This window comes from Triturus cristatus, chromosome 5_2 (genome assembly GCF_964204655.1).
Source record: "Triturus cristatus chromosome 5_2, aTriCri1.1, whole genome shotgun sequence".
NCBI classification, from domain to species: domain Eukaryota; kingdom Metazoa; phylum Chordata; class Amphibia; order Caudata; family Salamandridae; genus Triturus; species Triturus cristatus.
Genome location: NC_140588.1, coordinates 1,012,601,423 through 1,012,624,553, shown reverse-complemented (window position 1 = coordinate 1,012,624,553; position 23,131 = coordinate 1,012,601,423). Strand labels below are relative to the sequence as shown.

Sequence of the window (23,131 nt, the reverse complement as noted above, 5' to 3'; positions counted from 1 at the left end):
CTCTGGGGGAGGAGCTTGTCACCGGACAGGAAACCAGCCTTGTGCTGGTCCTTGCTGAAGTCCCCGTATTTCGACTGGACGGCGTAAGATGCGAGCAGCACAGCGGTTTCGGGGGGGCAGTAAATGTCGTCATTTAGGATCCCCTCCTTGACCTGCAGGAAGAAGAGGCGCTGAGTGATGTCCTGGATCAGCTCCTCCGACACGTCCTCAGGGTAGAATTTGGCGCGGAATTTGAAGAGCAAAGGGCTTTCTTTGCGTACGTCCTGAGCAGTCACCTGGAATAAAACAAAAACTGACAATGACCTGATGTGGGGTTCGGGATAACAAAACTCATGCCCCAACTAGTACCTACTTGAACTGACCCAGAAACTTCACTTGGCAATACATTGGAAACTGTATATTCCAGTTTCAAACCGGATTGTTAAAATGCATACACTTTTGATGGACAGAACTGTAACCCTAAAAAGGAGTCCCGCAATGATTTTATTCCTACAAAACCTACTTTCACAGGATTTTGCCTCCCCACCCCAAAGCAACCCTGTACAGGTAAATTCTACTTTGCAAAACTTCACAAAGGTTGTGCAGTCTTGAATACTTCGCAAATGTAAAATAAAATCCAACCTGTCACACCCCTACTTGTCCAATGCCTGCAAGATCACATACTCTGAAGTTGAGCTATGTGGCTTCAGCTGCAACTCCACCCACAGGACATCCCAACACCCGTCTACCTTCGACACCAACCAGTGTCCCAGTGGGCCATATGATAGGCCAAAACCCCCACAGGCACAGTGGCAGGGCAAGTAAAGACAAACCTGCACTGTAAGACAGTTGTGAAAGGGGAAACAGGATGCTTGAAGTAAACCAACCTTGCAAGCTGCAGTGATTGCTACCAATATTGTCTTCCAGGAACAAAGTCGTAAAGGACAACTGTGCATCGGCTCAAAAGGGGATGCCATTAAGAAAGTCAACACAAGATTGATGCCACTGATGAACAATGAATGGGAGAAAACAGATAACACACACCACTCACTACAGGTGACTTAAACAAGTGTGGCTGAACTGAGACACATGGAAGCAGACAAGGCCGGCAGGTAACTCTTGATGGTAGCTACTGTCAGTGCATGCGGTGCAAGAGGCCACGTCAAATGACGGACATCGCAAAGGCATTATTTAAACTGGTTCAGACCTGCACAAATTAGTTAGTCACCACAAAAGTGGATTTTGAACTGGGCTTTCTGGCAGTTAAGATGTAGCGTGGAGCCATGTCAAGTAAGGAAAAGTACTCTAGATGACACAGCTCACTCTGCATGCAGCAGTAGCAATTGAGGTGCAGTAATGGTGCATCCTGCTGCAACAGAATGTCCACCCTGCATGGGAGAGGAAGAGGTGATAAAATGCTGAGTGCCAACAGATCCTTATTGCAGAATCGGGGGCAATCGGAATCAGCTGTGCCCAATCTTCCTTCACATTCTGCCGGACATTTGGCATAAGCCGCACCAGTGGGAGATGCAAGGCGTGCTCAGACCAGCTGAACCTGAAGTCATCTCCCAGGTAACTTAGAAGGAAGCATATGACACAAGCGGGATGACAAATCCTTTTACAGGCTGTGACGAAGAAGCTCAGAAATGGACACCCGATCCTCGACATATGTGAGTCATACGGGCGACGGTCGGGCTACGAAATCAACTGGGAGAAATCCATCTTATATATGCTCCGAGGCCCCCCGCCTCGGCCCCCGAGGGGATGCAATATTCTTGTGGCCCGGGAAGGATTCAAATACCTAGGGATATATGTTACTACGGAACGGGATAAATTTGTGGCCGAAAACCTAATGAAGCCCCTCCAACGGCTTCGTACTGATGTCAAGCACTGGCGAGCCCTGCCCCTGACCTTGCTTGGAAGGGCCTCGCTCTTTAAGATGCTCGCTCTCCCTAGATTCCTCTACGCGCTACAGAATACCCCCTTCCCGGTGGCGCCCTCTTATTTCGCGGCTGTCAATGCAGAGATCACCCGTCTCCTTTGGGAGGACAAGGCACCTCGAATTGCGCTCCATAAGCTCACCAATGGCTGGTACGACGGGGGAATAGCCCTCCCAGATATTAAAACCTACTACTGGGCCTCGCACCTCATGATCATAAATCAGTGGCTCCATGTACCAAGCGACGACCCTGCCTACCGTATGGATAGGCAACTGCTTGCCCCGGGGGGGGTGCTAGGAGCCCTCTATAACCCTAGAAGAGGTCGTGTCCAGGCAGGGCCCGCAGCGCACACCCTACAGATATGGTTTGCGGCACAGCGTGCGATGGGTTGGGCGGGTAGGATCACCCAGGCAACGCCACTCTGGGACGCTAAACTGCTTGGGCTGCTGCGTACCACCAAGGGGTTCCATCAGTGGGATCTAATTGGCATTTCGAGGGTAGGGGACCTTTGGCGACGGGGAGAGGTGATCACCTTTTCCCAACTCCAGGCAGAATACGATTTGGCCAACACCGAGCATTTCCGATATCTGCAAATTCACCACGCACTTCAGACGGCGATTCCACTCGGGACTCGACTCCCTGAGTCATCGCCCTTGGAGGACCGGCTCCTCACTGAACATCTGATTCAAAAAGCGACGTCCCTAACATACCGGAAAATAATCAATAATCGCCCTGACCCCTTTTTGGTCCTTAAGGGGAAATGGGAGGCAGAACTTGGAGACTTTGACGATACTGACTGGCAGGCCGCGCTATCATCCCCCAGGGAGGTGGGCATATCGTCCAAATTAAGGCTAGTCCAGCTCAAAATTCTGCACCGCACATACTATACCCGTACACTTCTATTCAAATTACAGCGTACGGAATCCCCACTATGCCTCAGGAACTGTGGTCACGAGGGAACCTTCCTCCACACCATATGGGACTGCCCCGTCATAGCGCTTTACTGGAAGGGGGTGTTCCGTACTCTCTCCCAAGTTACCAGAATCCCCACCCTGCCTGAACCTCGGCTATGCCTTCTTAACGTATGGGAGCAGACCGACCACGTAAGAGTGGCCCAGCTGTGGGTGACATTGGGGCTCATGCTCGCAAAACGTAACATAGCCCAGAGATGGGGTTCCGGACAGGCACCGACCCTGGCACACTGGATCCGAGACATGGACCTTGTAATGGTCACGGAAAAAGCGGTATATGTACACAGAGGGTGCCCAAAGAAATGGTCCCAGGTGTGGGGTGGCTGGAATGTTTATAGGGGGAACATTTGCGAGCCCCCACCCGATGCTCCAGAATCTGACCTCAGCGATCATGACTAGCTGCCCTATCTCGCACATTGAGTTGGGATGGAGACTAATGTGTTTGGCCCTTTGCTTGCCTATGTATATTTGTACTGCTAGTGCTGACTTGCCAAGATGTATTCAAATCTGCTTTGTCCTAAGCCTTACACCGAAAGAGTGGTTTTTATTTTCTGTTTTGTTGAATAAAACCAATAAAAAGATTTCAAAAAAAAGAAATGGACACCCGAACCAGGAGAAGATCACGGCTGTCACTCTGGGGTCCAGTTTCCACTCGTGATCTTCCAATGACAGGCAACTGAGTGGCCATAAGGGAACCTTCTAGAAGGGATCCTACTGTGCAATTTCTCCAGCGCTGCGCCCTATTCCAGAAGCGAGCTGCTTCCTAGCATGGGGTCCACTGCCCCATGCCACCCTGTCTGTTGAAGAATAGTGAATATGCTACTTACCAGTATGCATCTGTTCTTGGCATGTAGGGCTGCTGACATTCATATCTGTGCATAGATCGCCGCCTAGTGTTGGGTCCGGATGTTTGCACGTTGTTGTCCTGGAAGAGTCTTCGAAGTATCCTGGGATAGGTGACTCCGCCCCTGGACTACAGTGCGCATGGGCATCCTCTCCATCCTCAGATTGTTTTTCGCCATTGTGGCAGTGATGGAGTAGATACAGAAAGTGATGACCATGCTTACAGTAATTCTGAGAGCTGCAGCTGCTACAGGCGCCGGGGAGGAGGGAGGGCGATATGAATGTCAGCAGCCCTACATGCCAAGAACAGATGCATACTGGTAAGTAGCATATTCAGTTCGAGGCATGTGGGCTGCTGAATTCATATCTGTGCATAGAATACATAGCAGTACCTCCTATTAGCGGCGGCTACCAGTGCCAGCTGCAGCGGTCTGAAAAAGAGTTTTGAGAACAGCCTGTCCTACAGCTGCCTGCTGTTTTGATTGCACATCAACACAATAGTGTTTGGTAAATGTGTGTGTAGTGGACCAGGTGGCTGCTCTACATATATCATGCAAAGGAATGTTTCCCAGGAAAGCCATGGAGGCCCCTAACTTACGTGTTGAGTGGGCTCGTGGGGGAATCGTTAATGTGCGTTTAGCCTTTTGGTAGCAAATTTGAATACATTTAACGATCCATCTGGCTATACCTGCTTTGGAGATAGCGTTCTTTGTGGTGTGGGGCAAAGGCAACGAAAAGTTGTTTAGTCGTCCTAAAGACCTTAGTCCTGTCGATATAGTACATGAGGGCTCTCTTTACATCTAGTGTATGAAGTGCTCTTTCTGCGACAGTTTGTGGGTTTTGAAAGAAAACAGGCAGTTCAATAGTTTGATTCATGTGGAACTGCGATATCACCTTGGGCATGAATTTGGGGTTGGTACGTAGTACGACCCTGTTGGCGTGAACCTGTATAAATGGCTCTTGAACGGTTAGTGCCTGGAGTTCACTAACTCTCCTCAAAGAAGTGATTGCTACTAGGAAAGCTACTTTCCAGGTGAGGAATTGAATCTCGCATGAGTGTAGAGGTTCGAAGGGCGGACCCATCAGGCGTGTGAGGACCAAGTTGAGGTTCCACATTGGAGCTGGTGGGTGGCTTGGAGGAATTACTCGTTTGAGTCCTTCCAAGAATGCTTTGATGGCTGGCACTCTGAATAAAGAGAGGTGCTGCCTGTTCTGGAGATAGGCTGATATTGCGGTCAAATGGACACGTATTGAGGTGTATGCCAGATTGCATCGGTATAGGTGTAAGAGGTAACAAATTATGTTTTGGATGGATGCGTCTAGCGGGTTAATGTCATTATTATTGCAATAAATAACGAATCTTTTCCATTTGGCTGCATAGCAAGCCCTGGTAGTGGGTCTCCTGGCCTCCTTAATGATGTCCATACAGTCAGGTGGCAGGTTTAGGTAGCCAAACTCTAGAACTTCAGGAGCCAGATTGCCAGGTTCAGCTGTTGCGGATCCGGGTGCTGAATCTCTCCATGGTTCTGCGTCAAATGCGCGGGTTTGATCCGCAGTCTTTGATGCGGCACCACGGAAAGTTCGAGAAAGGTGGTGTACCATGGCTGGCGTGCCCACGTTGGAGCAACCAGGACGAGTGTCAGTGAGTGTTGTCTGAGCTTGCGTGCCACCAGCGGTATCAGTGGTGCTGGGGAAAAAGCGTACGCAAATCTGCCGGACCAGTTCATCCATATCGCATTGCCCTGCGACTGCGGATGTGGGAACCTGGCGGCAAAGCTTTGGCATTTTGCGTTTTCGCTTGTGGCGAATAGGTCTATGTCTGGATGACCCCACTGCTGGAAGTACGGCTGGAGTACTGATGGGTGTAACTCCCACTCGTGCATTTGGTGGCTGTGTCTGCTGAGCAGATCCGCCATCTGGTTGTCCTTGCCGGGGAGGTGTTCCGCCATGAGGAACATGTTCCTCTGAATGGCCCACTTCCACATGCTCTGAGCCAGATGAGACAACTGTGGAGAGTGTGTTCCTCCCTGCTTCTGTATGTAGTACATGGCGGTCATGTTGTCCGTCCGGATCAACACGACTTTGTTGCACAAGTGTACTTTGAATGCTTTCATAGCCAGGAAGATTGCCATCAGTTCTAGAAGGTTGATGTGCATCTTCTTTTGTTGTGTTGTCCATAGTCCCTGCACTGTGTAATTGAGTACATGAGCTCCCCATCCCTGGAGAGACGCGTCCGCTGTCAGTATTATTTGTGGAACAGGCTCTTGGAACGGTCGGCCCTTGCAAAGGTTTTGTAGATTCCACCAATGCAGAGAGTTGTATGCCCGACCGCTCACCAACACTAGGTCTTTTAGTTGCCCTTGAGCCTGATTCCATTGACATGCTAAGCACTCCTGAAGCGGGCGCATATGTAGTCTCGCGTGTGGGACTATGAAAATGCAGGAGGCCATCATGCCTATCAACTGCATGAACACTCGCGCGGGAAGGGAGTGTTGGGGTTTGAACAGGGAAATCAGAATTTGCATGCTGTTGATTCTCACTAAATTTGGCTGAGCTGTGGCCGCCAGAGTGTCTATGATCGCACCTAGGTACTGTTGTACGTGTGCGGGTTGGAGATGGGATTTTGGGTAATTTACTGAGGACCCCAGACTGTGAAGAAGGTGAATGGTGCAGGACATGTGGCTGGCACATTGCTGGGCTGACTTTGCTTGAACAAGCCAGTCGTTGAGGTAGGGGTAGACATGAATGTGTTGCCTCCGTAGATGTGCGGCCACAGTAGCCAGGCACTTTGTGAAAACTCTGGGCGCTGTCGTCACGCCGAAGGGAAGAACCTTGAATTGGTAGTGCTGCCCTTGAATAGTGAACCTGAGATATTTCCTGTGTGATGGGTGAATGGGTATGTGGAAATACGCATCTTTGAGGTCTAGCGTGGCTAGGAAGTCTCCCTGTTTGAGCAGTGGTAGGACTTGTTGCAGGGTGAGCATGTGGAAATGCTCCGAGAGAATGTAGCGGTTGAGGGGTCTCAGGTCTAGTATAGGTCTGAGTGACCCGTCCTTTTTCGGTATTAAAAAATACAGGGAGTACACCCCCGTACCTTGCTCGTGGACGGGTACGACCTCTATTGCGCCTTTTTGTAGCATACTTAGCACTTCCTGCTGTAATTGCGTTAAGTGCTCTGAGGACATAGGACGGTGTTTTGGCGGTATTGTGGGTGGAGTGGAGGTTAATTCTAGGCAGTAACCGTGTTTGACAATATCTTTGACCCACCTGTCCGTGGTGATGGAGTTCCACGTGGACAGGAACCTTTGTAGCCTTCCCCCGACAGGTGTTATGTGGTCGGGAGAGGGCGTCACTGTTTGTTCTTGGGGGAGGACCTGGTGTTGCCATATCCGCGTACTCTGCCCTTTGTGCTTGAGCCACGATATCCACCCCGGGTGGTTTTATCGTAGGAACTTTGTGTGTTTCCTTTGTTGTAGGTTTGCTGTGACCCCTGTCCTCTACCTGCTCCTCTATTTCCGGGGCGACGAAAGGAGCCGCTCCGAAAGGTCTGCGTTTGGAGAGCCCCCATGGACTTTGCAGTGTCTGTGTCCTTTTTTATTTTTTCTAGGGTGGTGTCAACCTCTGGCCCGAATAAGTAGTCGGGGTTGACCGGCTGGTTGAGGATGTTATTTTGTACCTCAGGTTTGAATCCGGAGATTCGTAACCAGGCGTGTCGTCGTAACATGACGCTAGTGTTTATGGCTCTGGCAGCTGTATCTGCGGCATCCAGTGCACACTTAATGGATGCGTTCGTGAGGAGTTGTCCCTCCCTGATGAGGATCTCTGCTCCCTCTTTGTATTGGTCAGGGAGATGTTGGAGTAATGTTTCTAATGTGTCATAATGGGCGCGATCGTAGCGAGCTAGGAGCGCCTGAGTATTGGCAATACGCCATATGTTAGCTGCTTGGGCTGCAACCCGTTTGCCGGAGGTCTCTAGCACCTTGGACTCTTTGTACGGGGGAGGAGCATCCCCGGTTGTCTGCGAGTGCACCCGTTTGCGAGCGTTCGCGACCACTATGGAATCCAGAGGCAACTGGCCTCTAATGTAGGTAGGGTCCCCAGGCGCCGACCTGTATTTCTTGTCGATCCTGGGGTTTATTACTCTTGCCCTGGTGGGTTCTTTGAAAATGTCCTTTGCTGGTTTGAGGACACCTTTCAACATGGGTAGAGTTTTAATATTCCTTTCTGAGGATGCGAAAGTATCCATGAGAAAATCGTCCTCGATGGTGTCAGAATGGAGTTGCACACCATGATTGGCCGCAGCGCGTTCAATGAGGGGGTTGAATGCGGCAGTGTCCTCTGTGGGAGACGTTTTTGCGCCATATAGCTGCGTGTCCTGCGTATCCATAGGTGCACCTGGGTCTACAGGGTCATCCCAAGCCTTGTCAGGGTCCTGTTGGCCTTGAGGGTCCATCTCCCCGGGGTAGGGGACGTGGTCACCCATGTAGTCCTCCAAAACGTCGGTTTCGGAGTGTGTTGGAGAGAAGAACAGTGGATGTTGGTAAGAGGTATGGAGAGGTTCGTAAAGAACTGGTTCCGAATCCACTGGCAGTTTTTTCTTTAGCGGGATCCGGTAGGAGTCCAAAGCTGGCTCAGAAGTTATTCTCCTCTTGTGGAGCATCATTCTGCCGGTGTCGGCATCGATGATGTGCGATGGTGACGTCTCCACAGGAGAGCGTTCGGCAGGTGTGATCCTGGTGTGGGTGACACGTGTTCTGATTTCGAACAGTTTTGGGGCCGTGGATGGTGGTAGGCCAAAAGTGATGTTGCCCGGTGCCGGAGAAGCTTTTTGAGCTTTTTTCGGCTCGGAGCCTGACGTGTCCTGGAGGGCTGCCTTGTCTTTGATGCGTTGCAAGGACGCTGCAACTTGCCGCACCTGGGGCGCCGATCGGTTCTGTAGAGGCGGGCGTGGACTTTTTCGGCGCCACTGGGTCATCGAGTCGAGGAGAGGTAGTAGCTGTCGACGGCGTCGATGAGTGTGCCTTTGGTGCTGCTTTCGAAGCGGTGTGAGACGCAGCAGCCATTTTGACCTTTGTGACCGGAGCAGATTGTGTCGGTGCCGGGAGCCGAGGCGGTTTGGCGGGACCGATTGTCTTTTTCCGTGTGTCGGCGCCGAAGTCCCGTTTGGTGCGGTCGGTGCCGACGGGTTTGACTGGCGTCGAAGGTGTGGTGGGCTTCGATCCGACCAGTGTCACTTTCAGTTTCGGTTTCTGATGAACCAATACGGCTTTCGGTTTCGGTGAAGGGAAACCAGTCGTTTTGGGTAGTAATGGCTGCCGCTGAATGTCCGAGGCCGGGCCAGAGGGCGGGGCCGAAGAACTGCGGGATAGGTCTTGGGTAAGGCCCGAAGGCGATCCCTCGACCGGAGCCATAGACTGACGCACTGGGATATCCTCAGTCTGTACGGGTAGGCCTTGCTCGTCACCGGAGCTACTCTCTTCGGCCCCTAAGGCCTCATTGTAGTCTCCTACCTCGGTGTCGGCTTCTTCTCTGTGAAAGAGTTGTTATTCGATGTCTTCCGATCCGGAGTCGTGTTCGGAAGCGGGGCTGGAGGGTAGGTTCTCCACTTCTTCGACCTCTTCGTCCTCGGCGCTGAAGATGTTGGTCGGGGCCGGTGCCGCGTGCTGCGCTTCAAGTCTCGCTGCTCGTCGATTCCGGAGAGTCTTCTTGGATCGGAATCGGGCACAGGCCATACATGTGGACTCGTCGTGGTCCGGTGAAAGGCATTTGCGCGAACTAAAGGCCTTTTGGCCTGTAAAAAGTTTTTCCTAACTTGAGTCAAGATAAGCACATCCGAACCCAATGGCGGAAAAAAACAATCTGAGGATGGAGAGGATGCCCATGCGCACTGTAGTCCAGGGGAGGAGTCACCTATCCCAGGATACTTCGAAGACTCTTCCAGGACAACAACGTGCAAACATCCGTTCGAGGCCCACATGCCTCGAACACAGAGCTTGTCATGTTGTCAGACAGGACCTGAATGGTGCTCCTGAGATGGAAATGGGTGAGGGGTGGACAGCTGCAGTTTAGTTCCACCACTTATGTGCGGATCCTTTTTTGATGCAGACCAACAACCCCTCGCCATCAGGTCAGCCAGATGGGGACATCAGTCTGTAGCCCGTGCATACAGAGACCTAAATGGACAACCCACCTAGAGGTTGGAGAGGTCCATCCAACAGTGCAGACCTGAATAGACAGTTTAAAATATCTGCACCGTGTGCTAAAGTCTCCCTGGGTGTTTAAGCCACTGCGTCATAGGCAACACTGGAAGGCCTAATCCACCATCTGCCATGCAGAAGCTGCAGGATGCACAGCAGCTCTAGGACCTGTAGGACTGGGAGATGCTTTTGATTCACAAATCTCAGAACCATGACCCTCTGAAGAGAAGGAATAGCCTTCATCTAGACTGTCCCCTGCATCACACCTATGAAAGTTAGCCTGAGTCACGAATAAGAATCGTACATTGAAGTTCTTCGACCAGCACTGGGATCTCCACCTTCCCCAGATAGAATACGGAAGTACATGAACTCCCTAGGATCTCAGCAAAGCGGCCACGAATGCCAGCACCTGCGTGAAAACAGGACACGTTCTTCCCTTATCTTCTGCAACCTGGATCGTTTCATCTGACTTGGATAGCTACACACAGACTCCCAGCATGGCACTGTGGTCAGCTTAGGGGAGGCTTTGAGGATGGTGCCAGGCGGACAAGTGATAACACTATGATCCATGGCCTATTTCTAAGCAAGGAGGCAGGATTCAGGAGGCATCTGGGTCACAGCCAACAATCTCCAAGCCGGAAAAAGCAGGTTCACTCGTGGCTCACAGCCTTCCTAAAGTTTTTCAACGTGGCCAGATGAAGATTCTACCTCTGTGGGGTCATCTAGATGACTCGTCCTTCACAATAGCAGGTGACAAATATCCAGCATATTCGAGTCAATATCCTAGCGAGGGCAAAATCAGTGTTAAAAAACCTTTATATTATGAAGCATGTTTGGCCTCTCACTAGTCCTCATTCCATGCAAACAAATAAAGCCCAATAATTAATGACTGAACAAGAAAACTTCATATTAATGATTTACTTTTTGCCGAATACTTTTACAACAAAGGTGTATAACTACACAAGAACGTTATGCACAATGACCTGAAACCAGCGCACAAAGGAAGGAAAATTGTAAAACGCTCATAACTTAGACAGAAAGGACAATTAAGGATTGAAAAGTTAAACACAAACCACTCACCTTCTTGTTTAGTTTCAGCCAAGTAGAAAAGTTCTTTGTATCCTGGTACTGCAGACCGAAGAACCAGATCTCTCGAAGCCCGATTGTCTTCACAACCTGAAAATACAGAAAAACAATTGGTCAATTCAAAGTTCACTTGTCCATATTTCCTCATCTACGACACATTTCAGGGCAGAGCAGATCGGCTAGGCTGCTATTAAAGGTCCGAATCGCAGATTTACAGGAGTTAAGACCCACTCCTCTCCAGAGATGCTGATCTTCCAAACACTTGTCCCATGGCTGGAAAAAGTCATTGTTCTCTCCCTCTTTGCACGGCAGGCTTGGCATCCTGGTGAATGCTCCGTGCATTTTCCTGTTGCTAAGCTACTGGGTTGCAGTTGAATCGAACTCCCTGTAAACAGCTGTGCTTCCACTTTCTAGAACCTGGAAATATCTAGTACTGAATGATGTATTACTATTGGGAAAGGCTTGAAAACCAATCAATTCTAAAGTGCTCAAAAAGGATGGCATTCCCATCATCGCACCTCAGAAGCCAATCGTTTCACAGTCACTGTTCGGCTCCATCCGGCTTTTTCTATTGGTTTCAAAGTATCCATCCATAGTATTGCATTATCCATCCATCCTTATCTCAGTTTGTTATTTATCCCAAAAGCCCCAATTTCGGTCTATTTTGCAGATTAAGCTGCCTTGTCAAAGGCACTTCCTAGAGCCACACCTAAAACTAAATTGAGACCCCAGCTTTAACCTGCTGCAAATGCGTCCGGCAACAAAGTAGCTTTTCTCAGGTTGGGATGGGGCATATGAAGGATAACACCAGGAACAGCAGAAAAGTAAGGCTGCGGCAAAGTTTGTCTGTTTAATGAAGCATATTTAAAATACTTGACAATAGAAGATGCGCATGGGAGTTGGGCGAGGGGTGTGATACCAGAAGGTTGCAAGTAGAGGCAGAGTCGGTGAGGTGAACAAAGTTCGATATGAATGTAGAGCTTCAGATATGACTGCACTCAATCATACTCGAGAAACAAAACTGCAGGCAGGAAGCATGATACAGAAGTGAGGCCAAGAGAGCTGTGTGTTAAAAATGGGAGTTCGAGGAGAATTCAAGTAGTCAAGGCAGAAATAGATGCGAGGAAGCACAAGGGTTTTAACTGGCCAAAAAGGTAATTGGCGTACCAGGTCTTATAATAGCAGAGATTGCTGAATTTGTAGGATGCTGTATAGCCAGAGCCCAAAAAAAAAAGTTGGAATCCGCAACAGAACACTGCTTTTGTAGAGTGCTTTGAAAGAGGATGGAGTGGGAAGAAGTAGTCATGGGAGGAGACGGCAGAAAGAAAGAAGAGGAGTTCCGCTTTAAAGAGTGAAGGGATGTGGCGACATCAAAGACTTCAGAGGGAAGAGTATGACATTGTACTGTGGAAAGCAGGGGTTGAAAGAAAACATACAGACTTGAAAGTGGATCAGGCAGACAGGCTGCCCAGATATTGGCACACTTGAAGTTTTAGAATATCAAATTGCTCGCAGCTATACTTTTGTTTAAAGAAAAGAATAAAATCAGAGTCTGGATGGATGTTCCTTACACCGCCTGCTATGTTTCGGTTAATCTGTTTTAGTTTATTTATATATTTGAGTCTTTGGTGAGGATGACACTTCCCCTCTCCACCCCACCCACATTTCTTCTTCTTTACCTATATTACGCTCTGAACCAGAGGCGAGGAGTACCTTAAGTGTTCTTTTCTTTGGCCTTGATTCCATTTTAAATTTCTACTAAACCCTTGGCCTAAAACGCAGCACTCAGAGAAGGCCACACCTCAGGCCCCTCCCTCTGCTACTCAGCTATTGACAGGTGCCATCGCATGTCCTTGCAGTGGTACGTACGCCCAAGGCAGGCCCGAGAAGACGTCCCAAGACAGATGCAAACACTTATCATCGATGGTCGACAGCAGAAGAGTTAGACAGACTAGATGAGCATTCTTCTGACCAGTTTGTCATCCATCTACGTTAATATTTCCAACGTGGGCGGACCCAACCTAAACTACATGTCTAGCAACACAAAGTCAATGGCAAAGCTCTCCAGAAGATATAAAGGTCATTTTCACTGGCAATGACAGACCATAATAATCTTCAGGAAATGATCATGGCACCTAGGTGACAAAAACTTGAAACAAGATCAACTATCAAATACCTCGGTGCACACTTTCACGGTCGTGGTAGCCATGCAGATCATCTAGTATCCCAGAAGCAGGCTGGTCTGGCCCTCACAGTTCTGTAAACTGAAGCACAGAATGAATGGGCCACAGGTATCGGCATTGTGCCAAGTGATAAAGTCCAAATGAATGCCAACTCTAATGTATGGGGCCTTCATCTTCAAAGATCAACTAGAGGTTCGGCTAGATCAGGCCCAGAAATGGTGTTACCCCATAGTATACTCCCTGCTCATCTGTGCACCATCAGCACGTTTACGCCTTGAACTTAACCTGCCTAGACAAAGTATAATATTAAAATCTCGCTTTATAGTCTATTGTGCAAAGGGAAGGAACGCACAATTGGTACCATGAAACTTCTGCTCTGGCAGTCAATTTAAAGTGATCAACATAAGTCGCATCAATATCACACATCTGCCGTAAACATTTTAGCAGCAGGAGAAATCGGGGACAGTAATATGCTGACAAAATTAATGACTAGAGTTGTGTCAAAGCAAACTAGAATAATTTCTAGATTAATAGACACTAAAGCGGTCTCACCCATGGTACGATTAGGACCCCTTTGTCAATACAATGAACTTGTAGTCCTGGAGGTCTTGGATCTGCCCTGGAAATTGCCAATGAATCAAAGTTTACTGCGCCTAAGGTGCAGTGTGTATTCACTGAAAGTATTGTTTTGGGTGCATTAAAGGCACAAAGAAGCGCTCTTCAAATCTGTGTAGCTCAGTTAGTCATTATTGCACATAAACAGCATTTGCACTCAACGAATGACTCTGGTATTGGCTGTGGCAGGTGTTTTTGAAATTAAACTGAGAATCTGTTGCCATCTGCCGGTCTGGGAAATGTCAATTCTCGGGTCACTACCTGAAATATACACGGCAGGCAGGCAAGGAACTGACTGATGACTCCCTGCAGGCAGAAAAAGAGGACAGTGGAGTTTAATGCTCAGATCCTTAGTGGACATTGAGTGTGTGTATTAATGAACGTAATTAATGAATAGATAATTCTTTAGCTATTCATTTCACATCGCGTGCTTGAATGTTAGGTATTTAGAATTTTCCATCCACCTATCGAGTTTTAATTAAAAGTACTGGATATACAAGTTGAAAACCTGCCTTTTATTGGAGGTCTTTGAATTTCGGCTGACGCCTTAAATGAGGGATAGTAATCTATAATAGAGGAGAGCACAAAATGAACCCTATCCAATCTGCAGACCGGATTAATTCAAACACTATGCACTTTAGGGTTTTAAGTGTTTTAATTAATTATTAGGACTACGCGTTAATGATTATGCATTTACCAAGTTACTTGCTGCTAAAAGGATTCTTAACTCGTATCAATATATGAAATTACGATTTGCTGTATATAAAGTTCTTTTCTTTTCTGACCAATCATTTTGATGAACTGATACAAAGATTAAAAGATTACTTACTTAATGGCCATAATGTAGCCTACAATGTTTTTGCATTACTGGTAAGATCTAACACAGTATACTGGGCATGGTATACTTACAGCAATCAATCTGAGACACTTTTGGCCACCATGGATTTTTCAGTAATCGCACTCTCCACACTGGGATCTTTTAGTCCATATCTTCAATTTAAAAATAGGAAGTTCATCTCAATTTTCAAAAAGTAGAGATAAAATATATATTGGATTTGTTTTACGGCCGATCCCGGTCGGGGAAGAGCCCTGCTACATAGAAGTGGACCGAGCTGCAGTCACCTGGCAAGCAGCGTTAAGGGCAGGAAGGTCGTGGTGCAGGTTTTTAGGTCTCGCCTGACCCAGCGCATGCGCTGGTCTGGCGAGACTTATTGAGAGGGCTCCAAAAAGTGCTACCAGGCCAGCCTAGAGCTACAGTGCATGTGCGCGGGCACGCGTGCCGCGCTTACTTTCACTTTCGCGGCCGCTTTGCATAGCCAATAGGTCTCGCTTTTGGGACCTTATAAGTATTTAGTTATGCAACTGTTGCATGGCTATACACTTATAAGGTCCCAAAGGCGAGACCTATTGGCTATGCCAATGCTTGTTAAATATGCAGCCCAGAGTCAGTGGAACGATTTGCAGACCCACAGTGGTTTTATTATTTTTTTGAACATTGACATTTTTAGAGAGCAGCTCACTGAAGCAAAACTAATGAAACTATAAACACCAGCAGGCTCTGGGAGAGCCAACGCCCACTGGGGCAGGTGTTTAAGATTTAATCAGCCGGTGCTCCACAAAATGTTCACAAAAGCCTCTGAAGAAATGCTCGAGAAGCATGAAACGCGTCAGGCTCACTAATGCATTTGGACTTTGTTTCCCTCCACTGAGCTGACAATCTGCACAATAAACGGAGATTTCACCTACCTGCAAGTTGGCTCTTCTAAATGGGGTAACTCTGATCTTGGATATATATATCCAAGATCAGAGTATATATATATATATATATATATATATATATATATATATATATATATATCTTAACTGACCCTGGCAGAAGGGAAAACACGGAACACAATCGGTACGATGACTGAGGTTCTGAGAAAAAAGTAATTATTTTAGGGCGGAGATTAGGAATGGTTGGAAACGGATGATGAAGGTCAGGAGAGCACCAACCAGAGATCGGGGTGCTTTATGTCAAAATCCGTCGATAGATGAAGAATGCGTACGGCAGATGGTGCAGAAGGCCAGAAAGCGTTGGGATGGCTGATATCAGAAAGAAATGGTACCGGGGTTCACTAATTTGACCAAAATCCAGATTGTTGGGTTTTACAGTTACTTTCCACTACCAACTGTCTGCATGTTGCCAGGTCCAACCCTACTCTGATGGATTCCAGTCAGCCTCCCATTGCCAGAACCTCACTTATTTCTTTTGATCCCTGCCTCTGTATCAATACACAAAATCACGATGATTTCAGTCAACCCCCCCAATCAAACGACTGTCTTCCAACCCTCTGCCTCCACTTCCACAATTGCAATGTGTGTAGAATAACCTCAGAAGGCTGTTCCAAAAAATGTCCCTTGCAACTGGATTTCCAATCGCTCTACTACTTACAGCAGAACATCTGCATTCCTCTGGCCTTACCTCAGTGGCTAACAACTCCAGTCCATATGAAGAGCCAACTGGGAGCAAAATCTAATGTCACTACCTGCCCAGGTCTTCTGGTTCCAAATCCATTCCGTAACAGCACTTTTGTGAGGAGTACTCTCTTTGGTTTACAATATATGTAGGGTACCTTCAGATCATAGTCCTGGCAAGTCAAGGCCACATTTCAGAAGCTCACTGGACTATAAGTAGGAGGCTAGCATTTCCACTTCACAATATATATACTTTTATTTTAGATTGCCAAAGAGCAAGTGTGCACAAGTGCAATCTGAGCAGCCTGGCATCTGTGTGACTGATTGGGCCCGGTATAAATGTTGGATTCAACCGAGGACTAAGAATCATTCAACCAAGCCTCATGGATAAAAGTATATAAACGCGTAATGTTGCACTTACGCACCCTATATTTTAAAATTGTGTTAATCTGTAAACCCAGATCAGAACATGAAGAAAGTATGGGTGTAATAGTCTTTAAATTGGGGCCAGAACCCATATATAAACATTTTTTTTTCTTTACATATCAGGATTCCTCAACATAATTTATATTTTGGTATATTTATCTGCAATAGCCCTTAAGAGTCATCAATGTAGCGCTCTAAATTACTCTCCTCCACCATCTAGCAGACCCTTTGCAAGAGGATTAAGCATTTCCAGTTGGAGGAAGGAATGGAGCTTGACTCTTCATAGCCAGTATCCCATAACTGCATGCTAATCGAATAAAGGGATGCTCTCAGAAGGTGACAAAAGAAGGCCTACTCCTATCTTTTCGTCCACTTGAAAAATTGAGGAGAACAAGTAGGCATGGATGGGTGGAAATTGGCTCAGAGGTAGCTGTGCATTATTTTTAGGTCTAAAACTTATTGGGGGGACGCGGAAAGCTTACCAAAGAATGCATTCTGCCCATTGCTTACCATTGGCTGTGTTTTGTCAGTCACATTTCCTTTCTTTCCACTCATTGGCTTTGTGTGAGCGTGTCCAGCTTGTGTCTGTCTCTCCGATGGAACATGGCCCGTTTCTCATCTCTCCAATTAGATACCTCTATGCTTCCACTGTGTCCACTTTCTAGGAATTCGTTTTTTTTCCTTTTTTGTAAAGTACTCCATGAGAATGCATGTGTTTTCCAGCTGTATCCCTTATGTGCTTCTCTTCCCACCTCGTCACTCCAAGTTATTTGCTTGTCCCTGTTCTGCTGTTCCCTCTCCCACACTCCACATTGTTGTCTCACAGGAGTCCTTTTCCCCCACCCTCCCTCAGTTATGCTTTGCCCTCTGCCATTCCCCACCCACGTGTTTCTATCCCACGCTGTACGTTGACCTCTCTCCAGTGTGTGGTTTCTCCCACCCTGAAGCTTCTACCTGCCTGCTCACCCTCCCTCATCAATATCGCTTCCCCCCCTCACACCCTCCCCTCTGATGCTGCTTTTTCTTCACCCACCCTACCTCCATTGCCTCTGCTAAGTGTCACCCAGCTTTTTCCCCACGTCCCACCATCCCTGCCACTGCTTTTTTTAGTCGACACATTTGTTTTAAATCAGTTCTCATCATTGCTTTCCCTGCCCACTCTCCCTCCAACGCTGCTTAGTGTCTGCTCAACCTCTCAGTTGCAGCTTAGTTTCCACTCACCCTCTCTGTTGCAGCTTAGTGCCTGTTCACCCGTGCTTCGCTGTTTTTCCACACCCGTCCGTGTGTTGCTGTTGTAGCTGGATGCCCACCCACCATCTATAGCTTTACTGCTTTCCCCCCACCATTCTTCCATTGCAGTTTTTCTACCTGAACACACACCCTCCGTTATTGCTTCCCCTTTTACCTGTCCACCCTCTATTGCTACTTCAACTTTTGGCGAGACAGATTGGCTTTGCTAAAGCTTGTTGAAATAAACTTCCATTGGTTATCCTACCAAGAATGCAGCACAAGTGTGGGCGAACATTTGACTGGTGCTTCGAAATGAGAAGGGTGAGGGGGATGATGTGGTACGAATTGGCTGAATGTGATCCTCACAGGGAACTACACCTCCATTCTAAAGTCCCTGCACAGGCTTAGAAAGTGGAGTAGAAACCAGGGAGACCGGAGGCAAGTCTGGCACAGCGGCGGAACCCATATCTGGAGCTTGGGGGTGCGACTACTTCACACTTGCACAGTGAGGTTTTGGTGACTCTCCAGGGATGGGCATAATACTCCCGTACTATCTCCATGACCAGTGGACAGGAGGTTTGCTGGTGACCCAGAAGGAGTAGGTCCCTAGGATATCTGTTAGAATGATCCAAATGTGATGATTCAGGAGTGGGCAATGCACACTATCTGCTGTAGAGTGCCTTGGCATTGCTGAAAGGATGACTCCAGGTCAGGACATCCCCAGGTTGGGCAAGCGGGCAATGCCAGCTACCCTGCTGCTGAGGTGGAACCAGTAGTGCCAGAGGAAGACAAAACTCCTCATGAACACTGAGTCGGGCAGCCCTTAGTTGTGTGTGCAGCTGGATGTGGGGGCCATAAGGAGCAGAACATTGTGAGCCATATTGGAATCATATCAGCTGGACCCAGATATTCAAGTTTGCATTTGCCACTCATGCACAGCATTCCATACATATCTGGGATCTTGGAGGTGGGGCACCTAGCGGCCACCTAACTCTACCAACTGAGCCTTTGGCAATGGTGCAGAAAAGCAAAGCCCAGAAGGTGAATGTGTACAGCTGAAAAATTGTCACTGTTGTAGGAGAGTAGGATCTGCTTCTTATAGTTACCCCCACTTTTTGCTGATGTCACACGGTTTTCGACTTAGTCTGACTGGGATCCTGCTATCCAGGACCCCAGTCTAGCTGCTTTCTCCTCTAAATTGATTACATGTACTTTAGGTACACTCCAGATTGGATTCTGGGGTACCCTCATCAGTTCCTAGTATATGACATACTATGTACCCAGGGCATAGGTACCTCAGAGGCCTCTCAGGGGCTGCAGAATGTATTATGCCACCCCTGGGAGACCATTCAAAATGACCCCACAGGTCTACTCCATATCACTGCACATATTAACCTATCAGTCAACACTACAGCAGGCCTTATCAATCCTGAAGGCAGGGTGCTGGGTTTTATGTGAGAGGGTGCACCTGCATGAGCAGAGCCCCTCTGCAGCCTTCGGAACCTATTTTTCGGGTTGTTTGTGATGCAGCCAACCATATATACTTAAGTGCATTATAACCTCGCGGTAAATGCTAACTTTAAAACAGCTGCATGGAAACATGTGTTTGGTGTCAAACACCTTGGAATCATACCTTCACACCAGTAACTGGTGTGGAGGTATGATTTCCCCCTCCTAAAGGGACATATGCGACACACCGGTACCAGCTTTCTTGACCAGGGCATCAAAAAATGGATGCTGCCAGCCACAGACCCGAGTCTGCCCTCCTACTGCTGGAAAAAACTCGAGCAGAGGAAGGCCTGACAATAGGTTTCCTGTCACAGGGAGGTGTGCCCACCTCCCAGACAGGCTTTAGTGTATTGGGGCTGGGTGGGAGCACTCCGAGTGCTTTGAGGTCTGAACTGGGGGCACATTTGGTGTCCCTGTGCACAGTCCAGCTCAAACTGGTTGCAGGAGCCATTTGCTTCTACTCTGGCGTGAAACTGAACAAAGGACATGGGTGTAGCCACCCCTCTGTCCTGACCCTCCCATAGGTGGGTCCCAGAGTTTGTCCCACTCCTTCCTTGGGTATAAAGTAGAAATCCCGAGTACAGGACTTTAGATTTTACCTGGACTAAACTTTGCTAAAGAAACCAAGTACTTCGACGATCTGCACGCGCTTAATGACTGAACAATTTCCCTTGGAGTAAAGGAGTTGCTCCCCTGCAAGGCAGGCACCTGAAACGCATCTGACTGGTTTGCATCTCCCGAGCTCCTGAGGACTCAGAAGATTTCTGCAACTCAGGAGGTGGGTTCCCGAGGTCTCGGAGGTTTATCTGGGCTCACAGCAATTCTGAGGCCCGTATCCCTTGTGGGGACCTTGCAACCCGAACCCCTGTGCACTGCGTACATTTGCAGCCGCATATGCTTTTTAGTGACACCTGAGACTGTGCTTTGGGCTACTTCTAGTCCTGACCCCAAGCAGTAATTCCACTGAAGATTTCCGGCCTACCCTCCACAAGTGTTCCATAGGCTGGTATTTTGTGTTTCTGCTCAAGGTCCCTTCGCGATCCCGGGTCTGTCGACCTGTGGTTCCCTGTGAAGGTAACTGACTTTCCATGGGCTTTCCTAGTTGCTCCAGACGTGCCCTAACTCTCCATAGCTTGGGAAGTCCCCAGGACCTTGCTGGTCCTCACTGAATCATCTTTACTCTGACCGCGTGGGTTGCATTTGCCAAGACTTGTTGGTGTTCAATCCGGACACTGACCCCCCAGCACTCCACATCCTTTGTGGGACAGCTCACCTCCAGACTTTGGTCATCGTCGACGTCTCCTGGTCCCCGTGGCTGCAGAGTCAAGCTTCACCTCTTCTCACCTGAAACACCCGGAATCGGTAGGCATTCGTCTATCGTGCCCTTGGTCACTGTGAAGTGACCCAGACTGTCCCCTCTACTTTCAGGTTCTTCTCAGCTCCGATCCAGGCTTGGATCACACAGGTCACTTTTCCTCTTCCCGGCAGCAGCCATTGAAAACGACAAAGGTTTCTGACATCACTTGACCCCTACGCATCCGGCTCTGGTTTGGTCTCCCCCTGGAGCCCACTGTGTATTGTGCTAATTACTGTTCTAGTGATTTAATATTGTGTGCTTTGTTCTCTAATCTCAAAGAGGTTAGAAGAGAGTGTTTAGTAATAAATACATTTTTTTTTTTATATATTCCTTGTGTGGTTCTCCTTTCATTTGGTCATTCAGCAGGTTATATACTGGTAAAACAAGCTACATTCCTTCGAGACTTGGCCTGAAGGCTGCTCTCCATAGCTACCACTAGGATAGCTTTCAATAAAGGTTGTCTTTAACCTAATCAATAAGGGTTGTTTGGACTGGTACAAGGTGCCCACTTTAGTGGTCAGCATATACCAGGCCAACTTCTCACAACTGTGCCACTGGATTCAAGCTAGCCTGGCTCAAATGGGGTAATACCCCAAAACCGGTCCCAGGATGCTAGTTTTCGGTCCAGGGAGGACCTGGCCTGGCAGTTCAGGCTGGACTGTTGCCATGAGGAACAGGGTCAAGACTGATTTGCATATGGCTGGATCTGAACTGGAATGGCAAGCAAATAAACTATGGATTTAACCCAGATCTATTGACTGGGATTAATGTTTTATTTGCTCTGCATTCAGTCCATCATCTGTGTCTATTGAGAATCTACACCATGGCACTGAGCGATCAGTCCCCCAAAGCACCCATGCGGCTGAGGGCAACATGTCCCTCCCAAAGGGAGCCCGCTCTATCATTCCCATGCCCTCTAGACACATCTGCCACATGAAATTAAGCAGTTGAAGTACAAGGCAGCAAAGCAGGCTAGCAGTGATAAACATACAGACTGCGCAGTTAGAGAAGCCTGCCGTGCCGTCCACAACTTCTTACTGTTGGTTGTCTCCCTAAGGGAATGGGCACCCAAGAGTTTATGGGCGATCACAGGAAGCATTCCAACTAGAAACCTTGGTTGGGAGACTCAAATTGACCCTTTTTGGAAGGTCAAGATTAGTTGCTAGGTAACCTAGTAAGCAGACTAAACTAGTTTTAGGTCTCCCCAAGGGGAGATTATGGGCAGAACTTGTGTTATGATCCTCAAGCGGCCTGGTTGTATTTACTGTGAAATGCGAATGTTCATATGATTTCAAGCCAAAAGGTTTATACTTTGAAATGTGGACTACATTACCAAAGACAGTAGGCCCTTCTTATGCGTTATAAATATTGTGACAAAGCCCGCGGGCATGAATTTGGATAGTGGAAAGCCATATGTTTTTTTGTTATAGGCCTAAAAATGATGTGCTGCTATTTTTTGGGTTAGGGCCTACGGTCACAGTATCTGGCAGATAAAACTAACAGACTAGATTTCTTTGTTAAGTTGCCCCGCTTGACTTCGGGGTATTACGCCCTGGTTATTCTGCAGGAAACTTAAGAATTTTTTATTTCACCATCAATATTTTTAAATATTCATAAATTGTGAATATTTAATTCTGTGTGAATTAAATTACTTATCCTTTTTCACAAAAAAAGCACTGGTTGGACTATGATTTATTGAGTGTTATTTTAGGTGTTGCTGAGATTTCATTTTCTTGCCCAGAGCACCCGCCAGAGTCAGCCCTTAACTGCTCTGCTTAGTTTCCCTGAGAATCCAGAGCTAAAAGGGGTTACTCAGTCTCTAGTTTGAGGGTCTGCAGTACAGAAAGCTCTCCAGCTGCCAAAATACATGAGCTGATAAGGTAGCGTCTGACAAACACTGCAAACAAATTATATCAGCATGGTAATACCAAGAACACTCGCCCGGACGTCATGGTCTTAACCTGCGCTACATCTCATAGATCACCCAAAAATGCAAATTCCACACCCTCTGCTCTGGAGAGCTCTACTTTAGTAAATACGACTGAACCCTCATTCAACTGGTCGGATGAAGGTTTAGCTTTAAGACACGTGGGGAGAGGAGGGGAATAAATAAGTCTATAAATTGCCTAAAAGATCAGCAAAAGAACCGAGAGGATTAGTTTTAGGTATGACCGGGTGATGTCCTTCTATATGAAGATCCCACTGGTCTGTAGCAACAGTAAGGAGCCCATAAGCCTGGCATCTCAGGAAGCACAGTTCATCTTAAATCTTGCAATAGAGCATTTTCTGGCCCGATGGGAGCACTTTAGGACATGCTAGTTTATCATTCAAGACAAAA

General features: G+C 47.8%; 1 protein-coding gene across 1 annotated transcript in view; it reads right to left on the bottom strand.

The window, feature by feature from the left end:
- The window catches only part of MSN (moesin), a 250,128-nt gene that overhangs the window by 64,197 nt on the left and 162,800 nt on the right, over positions 1-23,131 (bottom strand). The window contains exons 3-4 of the mRNA XM_085608290.1: positions 11,011-11,106; positions 1-275 (exon numbers count right to left, since the gene is read on the bottom strand). Coding sequence (XP_085464416.1) covers positions 1-275; positions 11,011-11,106 — 371 coding nt within the window. The remainder of the gene's footprint in view (positions 276-11,010; positions 11,107-23,131) is intronic.